Source organism: Salmo salar, chromosome ssa10 (assembly GCF_905237065.1).
Source record: "Salmo salar chromosome ssa10, Ssal_v3.1, whole genome shotgun sequence".
In the NCBI taxonomy this organism is placed as follows: Eukaryota; Metazoa; Chordata; class Actinopteri; order Salmoniformes; family Salmonidae; genus Salmo; species Salmo salar.
The window spans coordinates 123,799,715-123,811,135 of NC_059451.1; the positions used below are offsets into that span (position 1 = coordinate 123,799,715).

At 43.2% G+C, this 11,421-nt stretch overlaps 1 protein-coding gene across 2 annotated transcripts in view; it reads right to left on the bottom strand.

The window, feature by feature from the left end:
• Positions 1 to 1,141: 1,141 nt before the first annotated feature.
• Positions 1,142 to 11,421, bottom strand: part of pnpla2 (patatin-like phospholipase domain containing 2) — a 33,914-nt gene continuing 23,634 nt past the window's right edge. Inside the window, exons 8-10 of one of the 2 annotated variants that reach the window (XR_006757128.1) lie at positions 9,383 to 9,505; positions 1,451 to 1,989; positions 1,142 to 1,282 (exon numbers count right to left, since the gene is read on the bottom strand). Coding sequence is in view for 1 of the 2 variants with exons in the window: in XM_045688670.1 (XP_045544626.1) it covers positions 1,608 to 1,989; positions 9,383 to 9,505 (505 nt within the window). In the remaining variant the exon portion in view is untranslated. Of the gene's footprint in view, positions 1,990 to 9,382; positions 9,506 to 11,421 lie in introns of both variants that reach the window. The other variant, XM_045688670.1, reaches the window with a different exon arrangement.

Consider the following 11,421-nt stretch of genomic DNA (forward strand, 5'->3'; position numbering starts at 1 on the left):
CCAATGACTGAGATGATATTCCTCTAACTAGTCTCTATCTGACAGGTGGTAATCCTCTAACTAGTCTGCTGTCTGACAGGTGATATTCCTCTAACTAGTCTCTGTCTGCTGTCTGACAGGTGATATTCCTCTAACTAGTCTGCTGTCTGCTGTCTGACAGGTGATAATCCTCTAACTAGTCTGCTGTCTGACAGGTGATAATCCTCTAACTAGTCTGCTGTCTGACAGGTGATAATCCTCTAACTAGTCTCTGTCTGACAGGTGATATTCCTCTAACTAGTCTCTGTCTGACAGGTGGTAATCCTCTAACTAGTCTCTGTCTGACAGGTGATATTCCTGTAACTAGTCTCTGTCTGACAGGTGATATTCCTCTAACTAGTCTCTGTCAGGTGATATTCCTCTAACTAGTCTCTGTCTGCTGTCTGACAGGTGATATTCCTCTAACTAGTCTGCTGTCTGACAGGTGATAATCCTGTCAGACAAATAAAATGCACGATGACTAACGTAAATACACACGCTGCAATTTTAATTCCACAAAATTATTCAAAAGGAACCTATAGACCGATAAGCATGACCCGGGTGAAATGTATTTTCGGGCGGGCTAACCGGTTAAAACGGTTCATCGGTAACATCCCTAGTCCTTGAACATGTTTGGTATCAACAGTCATCTTAATGACTTTAATATATAAGTTTGTTTTTTTAATTGTCTTGTAAGTCACATTGACACGATGCAGATCAGCGGTCCTTTGTTGGTTACCTTGGTATCCTCGGCATCCCAAATGGGGAAGTGAGTCAATAAAACGTTAGCGAACAAGGCACTGTGTCATCGATGATGAGACAACACACGTTGGTGTACTGTCCCTTTTAGGGGGCCCTCAGCGGCTACCTGGCTTGTTATTAGAATCTGTCTGTAATACTAATAGGGGGGCCCTCAGCGTCTACCTGGCTTGTTATTAGAATCTGTCTGTAATACTAATAGGGGGGCCCTCAGCGTCTACCTGGCTTGTTATTAGAATCGATCTGTAATACTAATGGGGGGGGGCCCTCAGCGTCTACCTGGCTTGTTATTAGAATCTGTCTGTTATACTAATGGGGGGGCCCCTCAGCGTCTACCTGGCTTGTTATTAGAATCTGTCTGTAATACTAATGGGGGGCCCCTCAGCGTCTACCTGGCTTGTTATTAGAATCTGTCTGTAATACTAATGGGGGGGCCCCTCAGCGTCTACCTGGCTTGTTATTAGAATCTGTCTGTTATACTAATAGGGGGGCCCTCAGCGGCTACCTGGCTTGTTATTAGAATCTGTCTGTTATACTAATAGGGGGGCCCTCAGCGTCTACCTGGCTTGTTATTAGAATCTGTCTGTAATACTAATGGGGGGGCCCTCAGCGGCTACCTGGCTTGTTATTAGAATCTGTCTGTTATACTAATAGGGGGGCCCTCAGCGGCTACCTGGCTTATTATTAGAATCTGTCTGTTATACTAATGGTCATCCCCCCCAGGGGGCCCTCAGCGTCTACCTGGCTTGGTATTAGAATCTGTCTGTAATACTAATGGTCATCCCCCCCAGGGGGCCCTCAGTGTCTCCTGAATGGCATACATCATATTACTATAGCAAGGCTGGAAGAGCCGCAGTAGAGTTGTGGTTTTCACTGAGCCTCCTCATCATCAGCCCCATCCCCTCTACCTCCTCTGGGTTTATGATGGGGGATGTAAAAGCCAGGGCTGGTCCTGGTCCTTCTTCCCCAGCTCTGGTTGACCCTCCTGGGACTGGGCTCCCTCCTGTGGGCCCCCCGGTGTAGAAGGAGCCCTGGAGGTCCAGGTTAACACAGAAGAAGCTTGGCAGCAGCTGCCTCTGGTACTGGTCCAAACGACTGATAACATCCAGGATAGAGGAACTGCCTCCACTCACCCAGCTTGGGAGGAGGCTGGCAGGGATGAGCTGGGCTGGTAGTGACTGGCAGTGACGCAGCTCCAACTGGTAGGAAAACCTAGAGAGAGAGAGAGAGAGAAGCATAGAGAGAGACTCAATACATTATGAGGGCATAAGGGCTTAAAGTGAGAATGTGGAAAAGTGTCTGTAGGAAAACCTAAACGGATATGAGGGACATAACATTTACGATACCAAATTTCAATTTACAAAAACAAAAATAGACAGCGTTTTCATCTTTTCAGCTTCTAGTCATAAAATCTATGCAGCTACTCAATCACTTTTTATAGCTACTGTTTACAGGCCTCCTGGGCCATATACAGTGTTCCTCACTGAGTTCCCTGAATTCCTATCGGACCTTGTAGTCATGGCAGATAATATTCTAATTTTTGGTGACTTTAATATTCACATGGAAAAGTCCACAGACCCACTCCAAAAGGCTTTCGGAGCCATCATCGACTCAGTGGGTTTTGTCCAACATGTCTCAGGACCTACTCACTGGCACAGTCATACTCTGGACCTAGTTTTGTCCCGTGGAATAAATATTGTGGATCTAAATGGTTTTTCTCATAATCCTGGACTATTGGACCACCATTTTATTACATTTGCAAATCGCAACAAATAATCTGCTCAGACCCCAACCAAGGATCATCAAAAGCCGTGCTATAAATTCTCGGACAACCCAAAGATTCCTAGAAGCCCTTCCAGACTCCCTCCGCCTACCCAAGGACGTCAGAGTACAAAAATCGGTTAACCACCTAACTGAGGAACTTAATTTAACCTTGCGTAATACTCAAGATATAGTCGCACCCCTAAAAACTAAAAACATTTGTCATAAGAAACTAGTTCCCTGGTATACAGAAAATACCCGAGCTCTGAAGCAAGCTTCCAGAAAATTGGAACGGAAATGGCGCTCCACCAAACTGGAAGTCTTCCGACTAGCTTGGAAAGACAGTACCGTGCAGTATCGAAGAGCCCTCACTGCTGCTCGATCATCCTATTTTTCCAACTTAATTGAGCAGAATATTTTTGATACTGTTGCAAAGCTAACTAAAAAGCAGCATTCCCCAAGAGAGGATGGCTTTCACTTCAGCAGTGATAAATTCATGAACTTTGACGAAAAGATCATGATCATTAGAAAGCAAATTACGGACTCCTCTTTAAATCTGAGTATTTCTCCAAAGCTCCGTTGTCCTGAGTCTGCACAACACTGCCAGGACCTAGGATCAAGGAAGACACTCAAGTTTTTTTTAAAAATCCTGTATCTCTTGACACATTGATGAAAATAATAATGGCCTTTAAACCTTCAAGCTGCATACTGGACCCTATTCCAACTAAACTACTGAAAGAGCTGCTCCTGTGCTTGGCCCTCCTATGTTGAACATAACAAGTGGCTCCCAATCCACCGGATGTGAACCAAACTCACTAAAAGTGGCATTAATAAAGCCTCTCTTGAAAAAGCCAAACCTTGACCCAGAAAATGTAATAAACTATCGGCCTATATTGAATCTCCCATTCCTCTCTCAAAAAAAAAGCTGTTGCGCAGCAACTCACTGCCTTCCTGAAGACAAACAATGTATATGAAACGCTTCAGTCAGGTTTTAGACCCCATCATAGCACTGAGACTGCACTCGTGAAGGTGGTAAATGACCTTTTAATGGCGTCAGACCAAGGCTCTGCATCTGTCCTCGTGCTCCTAGACTTTAGTGCTGCTTTTGATACCATCGATCACCACATTCTTTTGGAGAGATTGGAAACCCAAATTGGTCTACACGGACAAGTTCTGGCCTGGTTTAGATCTTATCTGTCGGAAAGATATCAGTCTGTCTCTCTGGATGGTTTGTCCTCTGACAAATCAACTGTACATTTCGGTGTTCCTCAAGATTCCGTTTTTAGGACCACTATTGTTTTCACTATATATTTTGCCTCTTGGTGATGTCATTCGGGAAACATAATGTTAACTTCCACTGCTATGCGGATGACACACAGCTGTACATTTCGATGAAACATGGTGAAGCCCCAAAATTGCCCTCCCTGAAAACCTGTGTTTCAGACATAAGGAAGTGGATGGCAGCACATTTTTTACTTTTAAACTCGGACAAAACAGAGATGCTTGTTCTAGGTCCCAAGAAACAAAGAGATCTTCTATTGGATCTGACAATTAATCTTGATGGTTGTACAGTCGTCTCAAATAAAACTGTGAAGGACCTCGGCGTTACTCTGGACCCTGATCTCTCTATTGACGAACATATCAAGACTGTTTCAAGGACAGCTTTTTTCCAATCTGTCCAAAAATTATGCAGAAATATTTAGCCATACTTTTGTCACTTCTAGATTAGACTACTGCAATGTAGTCTCTCCGGCAACCCGGATAAAGCACTAAATAAAATTAAGTTAGTGCTAAACACGGCTGGTAAAATCTTGACTATAATTTTTTTTGGATCATATTACTCCAGTGCTAGCCTCTCTACACTGGCTTCCTGTTAAGGCTAGGGCTGATTTCAAGGTTTTACTGCTAACCTACAATGCATTACATGGGCTTGCTCCTACCTATCTTTACGATTTGGTCCTGCCGTACATACCTACACGTACGCTACGGTCACAAGACACAGGCCTCCTTATTGTCCCTAGAATTTCTAAGCAAACAGCTGGAGGCAGGGCTTTCTCCTATAGAACTCAATTTTTATGGAATGGTCTGCCTACCCATGTGAAAGACGTAGACTCGGTCTCGACCTTTAACTTCTTATCGCTATTTTCACATGCGGATGAAAAGTGTGCCGAAAGTATACTGCCTTCTACTCAGGCCCAGAAGCTAGGATATGCATATAATTGGTAGATGTGGATATAAAACACTCTGAGGTTTTTAAAACTGTTTGAATGATGTCTGTGAGTATAACAGAACTTATTTGGCAGGCGAAACCCCGAGGACAAACCAACCAAGATTTTTTCTTTTTGGTCACTCTCTTTTCAATGGGTTTTCATTGAGAATCCATAATTCTAAGGCAGTTGCTTGCAGTTCCTATCGCTTCCACTGGATGTCAACAGTCTTTAGAAATTTGTTGATGCTTTTCCTTTGAGAAATGAAGAAGTAGCCCTGTTCAGAATGAGGCTCGAGGGAAGTGTACTGTTTCATAGAGGCGCGTGACCTGAAAAGCACTCTCCACTTTGTTTTCCTCCGATATTGAACGCAGTTTATCCCGTCTTAAATTTGATCGATTATTTACGTTAAAAAATACCTAAAGTTGTATTAGGAAAGTTGTTTGAAATGTTTGGACAAAGTTTACAGTTAACTTTGATATTTTGTAGTCATGTTGCGCGAGTTGGAACCGGTGTTTATCTGGATCAAACGCGCCAAATAAATGGACATATTGGAGATATAACGACGGAATTAATCGAACAAAAATACCATTTGTGATGTTTATGGGACATATTGGAGTGCCAACAGAAAAAGCTCGTCAAAGGTAAGGCATGAATTATATCGTTATTTCTGAGTTTTGTGTCGCGCCTGGCGGGATGAAATATGATTGTCTGTGTTGTTTGATGGGGTGCTGTCCTTACATAATAGCATTGTTTGCTTTCACCGTAACTTTTTTGAAATCTGACACTGTGGCAAGATTCACAAGAAGTTCATCTTTAATTTGGTGTATTGCATTTGTGAATGTATGAAAGTTAAATATTTTTAATAATTTCTTTTGAATTCTGCCATTTCACCGGATGTTGTCAAATCGATTTGATCCATAAGAAGTTTTAAGTCTTCATTGAGAGAGTAGACTGTGTTTACAGTATAGTGGACTGTATTTACAGTATAGTGGACTGTATTTATAGAGGATAGTAAGTTAGTGATCTGTTGATATCCCTCTAGACTCATCTCTTCAGTAGGTCCTATGATTGAGTGTAGTCTGGCCCAGGTGAACGGAAAGGCACTGGAGCAACGAACCGCCCTTGCTGTCTCTGCCTGGCCGGTTCTCCTCTCTCCACTGGAATTCTCTGCCTCTAACCCTATTACAGGGGCTGAGTCACTGGCTTACTGGTGCTCTTCCATGTCGTCCCTAGGAGGGGCGCGTCACTTGAGTGGGTTGAGTCACTGACGTGATCTTCCTGTCCGGGTTGGCACCCTCCCTTGGGTTGTGCCGTGGGGGAAATCTTCGAGGGCTTTACTCAGCCTTGTCTCAGGGTAATAAGTTGGTGGTCTTTTGATATCCCTCTAGTGGTGTGGGGGCTGTGCTTTGGCAAAGTGGGTGGGGTTATATCCTGCCTGTTTGGCCCTGTATCATCAGATGGGGCCACAGTGTCTCCTGACCCCTCCTGTCTCAGCCTCCAGTAATTACACTGCAATAGTTTGTGTCAAGGGGCTAGGGTCAGTCTGTTATATCTGGAGTATTTCTCCTGTCTTATCCTCTCTAGGGTAGGGGGCAGTATTTGCACGGCCGGATAAAAAACGTACCCGATTTAATCTGGTTATTACTACTGGCCAGAAACTAGAATATGCATATAATTTGATTTGGATAGAAAACACCCTAAGGTTTCTAAAACTGTTTGAATGGTGTCTGTGAGTATAACAGAACTCATATGGCAGGCAAAAACCTGAGAAGATTCTGTACAGGAAGTGCTCTGACCATTTCTTGGCCTTCTACACTCTCTTTATTGAAAACTGAGGATCTCTGCTGTAACGTGACACTTCCTACGGCTCCCATAGGCTCTCAGAAGGTGGCAAAAGGCTGAATGATGTCTTTGCAGGCCCTGGCTGAAAAACAGGCTGAAAAACAGTAGCGCATTTGGTAAGTGGTCGATCTGAGAACAATAAGATGGGGGCACGCATGCACATGAAGAGTCCATTTTAGATTTTGAGTCTTTGAACGAAAACAGGGTTTCCCGGTTGGAATATTATCGCTTTTTTACGAGAAAAATCGCATAAAAATTGATTTTAAACAGCGTTTGACATGCTTCGAAGTACGGTAATGGAATATTTCAAAAAAAAATTGTCACGATACGCGCCGGGCGCATCACCCTTCGTTACCCTTCGGATAGTGTCTTGAACGCACGAACAAAACAGAGGATATTTGAACATAACTATGGATTATTTTGAACCAAACCAACATTTGTTATTGAAGTAGAAGTCCTGGGAGTGCATTCTGACGAAGAACAGCAAAGGCAATCCAATTTTTATTATAGTACATCTGAGTTTGATGAGTGCCAAACTTGGTGGGTGTCAAAATAGCTAGCCCGCGATGGCGAGCTATCTACTCAGAATATTGCAAAATGTGCTTTTGCCGAAAAGCTATTTTAAAATCGGACATAGCGATTGCATAAAGGAGTTCTGTATCTATAATTCTTAAAATAATTGTTATGTTTTTTGTGAACGTTTATCGTGAGTACTTTAGTAAATTCACCGGAAGTTTGCGGTGGGTATGCTAGTTCTGAACATCACATGCTAATGTAAAAAGCTGGTTTTTGATATAAATATAAACTTGATTGAACAAAACATGCATGTATTGTATAACATAATGTCCTAGGAGTGTCATCTGATGAAGATCATCAAAGGTTAGTGCTGCATTTAGCTGTGGTTTGGGTTTATGTGACATTATATGCTAGCTTGAAAAATGGGTGTCTGATTATTTCTGGCTGGGTACTGTGCTGACATAATCTAATGTTTTGCTTTCGTTGTAAAGCCTTTTTGAAATCGGACAGTGTGGTTAGATTAACAAGAGTCTTGTCTTTAAAATGGTGTAAAATAGTCATATGTTTGAGAAATTGAAGTAATAGCATTTCTAAGGTATTTGAATATCGCGCCACGGGATTCCACTGGCTGTTGAGTAGGTGGGACGATTTCGTCCCACATACCCTAGAGAGGTTAACCAGTGTCCTGTGTGAATTTAAGTATGCTCTCTCTAATTCTCTCTCTCTCTCTCTCTTTTTCTCTCACTTTCTCTTTCTCTCTGAGGACCTGAGCCCTAGGACCATGCGTCAGGACTACCTGGCCTGATGACTCCTGGCTGTCCCCAGTCCACCTGGTCGTGCTGCTGCTCCAGTTTAAACTGTTCTGTCTGCGGCTATGGAACCCTGACCTGTTCACCGGACGTGCTACCTGTCCCAGACCTGCTGTTTTCAACTCTCTAGAGACAGCAGGAGCGGTAGAGATACTCTCAGTGATCGGCTATGAAAAGCCAACTGACATTTACTCCTGAGGTGCTGACCTGTTGCACCCTCGACAACTACTGTGATTATTATTATTTGACCCTGCTGGTCATTTATGAACATTTGAACATCTTGGACATGTTCTATTATAATCTCCACCCTGCACAGCCAGAAGAGGACTGGCCACCCCTCATAGCCTGGTTCCTCTCTAGGTTTCTTCCTAGGTTTTGGCCTTTCTAGGGAGTTCTTCCTAGCCACCGTGATTCTACATCTGCATTGCTTGCTGTTTGGGGTTTTAGGCTGGGTTTCTGTATAGCACCTTGTGACATCTGCTGATGTAAGAAGGGCTTCATAAATACATTTGATTGATGGAGGATTATTAAGTGTCTGTAGGAAAACCTAAAGGGATATGAGGGACACAGAAGATTATTTTGAGGACATACAGAAAGAGTTTTTTTTTTGTGTTTGTGAAAATCTAGACAAGATGAGTAGGAGAGCATCTTGCAGACTCCCATTCCACTCCTCTCCTCTCCTCTCCTCTCCTCTCCTCTCCTCTCCTCTCCTCTCCTCTCCTCTCCTCTCCTCTCCTCTCCTCTCCTCTCCTCTCCTCTCCTCTCCATTCCATTCCACTTGTTTTGGTGTATTTTAGTTTTACCTGTTACTTTGTTTGCTCAAAATGTTATATTTTAGCTACAATTGTATCATATTTTCTTCATTGAGCTTTTATTTTCTTTGTACCATTTTATCCACTTAATTACTTGTTCTATTGTTGCTACGTTGTCGTGAGGTTAACCTGCAGGGAAGGATTTCACTGCACTGTGGACTCCACCTACATCAGGTGTATATGACTAATAAACAAACTTGAACAAACATGTACAAACTGTAAGTGAGTAGGTCTGTCGGTGTGTGTGTGGAGTGTGTGCGTGTGGGTGTGCGTGTGTGTGGAGTGAGTGCCTGTGTGTGTGGTGTGTGTGTGTGTGTGCGTGTGTGTGTGTGGTGTGTGTGGTGTGTGTGTGTGTGGTGTGTGTGGTGTGTGGGTGTGGTGTGTGTGGTGTGTGTGTGTGTGTGTGTGGAGTGTGTGTGTGTGTGTGTGTGGAGTGTGTGGAGTGTGTGCGTGTGGGTGTGCGTGTGTGTGGAGTGAGTGCCTGTGTGTGTGGTGTGTGTGTGCGTGTGTGTGCGTGTGTGTGGTGTGTGTGTGTGGTGTGTGTGGTGTGCGCGTGTGTGTGTGTGGAGTGTGTGTGTGTGTGGAGTGTGTGCGTGTGGAGTGTGTGCGTGTGTGGAGTGTGTGTGTGTGTGTGTGTGTGCTGTTGGCTTCTCACTTTGCAGACATCCTGTTGGACACAGTCTTGGTGGCCCGTGTCACAGCACACTGTAGCATCTTCATAGTTTGTTCTCCAATCCATCCCACGTCCTCCTGCAGATCAGGCAGCCATTCGAACAGTCTGGGAGGAGAGACGGGGCTTCAGTAATATATAATAATACATTATTACAGTCTGGGAGGAGAGACGGTCCATCAGTAATATATAATAATACATTATTACAGTCTGGGAGGAGAGACGGGGCTTCAGTAATATATAATAATACATTATTACAGTCTGGGAGGAGAGACGGGGCATCAGTAATATATAATAATACATTATTACAGTCTGGGAGGAGAGACGGGGCCATCAGTAATATATAATAATACATTATTACAGTCTGGGAGGAGAGACGGGGCATCAGTAATATATAATAATACATTATTACAGTCTGGGAGGAGAGACGGTCCATCAGTAATATATAATAATACATTATTACAGTCTGGGAGGAGAGACGGGGCCATCAGTAATATATAATAATACATTATTACAGTCTGGGAGGAGAGACGGGGCCATCAGTAATATATAATAATACATTATTACAGTCTGGGAGGAGAGACGGGGCATCAGTAATATATAATAATACATTATTACAGTCTGGGAGGAGAGACGGGGCTTCAGTAATATATAATAATACATTATTACAGTCTGGGAGGAGAGACGGTCCATCAGTAATATATAATAATACATTATTACAGTCTGGGAGGAGAGACGGGGCTTCAGTAATATATAATAATACATTATTACAGTCTGGGAGGAGAGACGGGGCATCAGTAATATATAATAATACATTATTACAGTCTGGGAGGAGAGACGGGGCATCAGTAATATATAATTCTATTATTGTTATTCTAACAGTTTAGGAAGAGGAAGACAATCGTCATGATAGTCAATAACACTGCATGGTCGGGGTGGTGTTCATTAAAGCACACTGTAGAAAAACAGAGCAAAACTTTTTTTTGCAGTGGTTTGTTATATTGGCTGTCCTAACACTGGGTACCAAATGAACCTGACCCAGTCAGTGTTATATTTATCTTTCTGCATTGAGGGGAAAGGGGAAAGTCCAGAAGTTTTAAAACAGAGTTGTCTTGCGACACAGGCCTCGATAGAGAAAGTGCACAGCTATATGTACAGAAATATAACAGGACCGTAGCCAACTCAAATTAGGAGTAAGCGGTTCCCTGCGGCTACAGAGCCATCCGCACATGACTACATCCATGTTTGTAGTCCTGTGTGATTGTAGTCCTGTGTGATTGTAGTCCTGTGTGTTTGTAGTCCTGTGTGTTTGTAGTCCTGTGTGTTTGTAGTCCTGTGTGTTTGTAGTCCTGTGTGTTTGTAGTCCTGTGTGTTTGTAGTCCTGTGTGTTTGTAGTCCTGTGTGTTTGTAGTCCTGTGTGATTGTAGTCCTGTGTGTTTGTAGTCCTGTGTGTTTGTAGTCCTGTGTGTTTGTAGTCCTGTGTGTTTTCCTGCGTGTTTGTAGTCCTGTGTGTTTGTAGTCCTGTGTGTTTTCCTGCGTGTTTGTAGTCCTGTGTGTTTGTAGTCCTGCGTGTTTGTAGTCCTGTGTGTTTGTAGTCTTGTGTGTTTGTAGTCCTTTGTGTTTGAGGTCCTGTGTATTTGTAGTCCTGTGTGTTTGTAGTCCTGTGTGTTTGTAGTCTTGTGTGATTGTAGTCCTGCGTGTTTGTAGTCCTGCGTGTTTGTAGTCATGTGTGTTTGTAGTCCTGCGTGTTTGTAGTCCTGTGTGTTTGTAGTCCTGTGTGTTTGTAGTCCTGTGTGTTTGTAGTCCTTTGTGTTTGAGGTCCTGTGTGATTGTAGTCTTGTGTGATTGTAGTCTTGTGTGATTGTAGTCCTGTGTGTTTGTAGTCTTGTGTGATTGTAGTCCTGTGTGTTTGTAGTCCTGCGTGTTTGTAGTCATGTGTGTTTGTAGTCCTGCGTGTTTGTAGTCCTGTGTGTTTGTAGTCCTGTGTGTTTGTAGTCCTGTGTGTTTGTAGTCCTGTGTGTTTG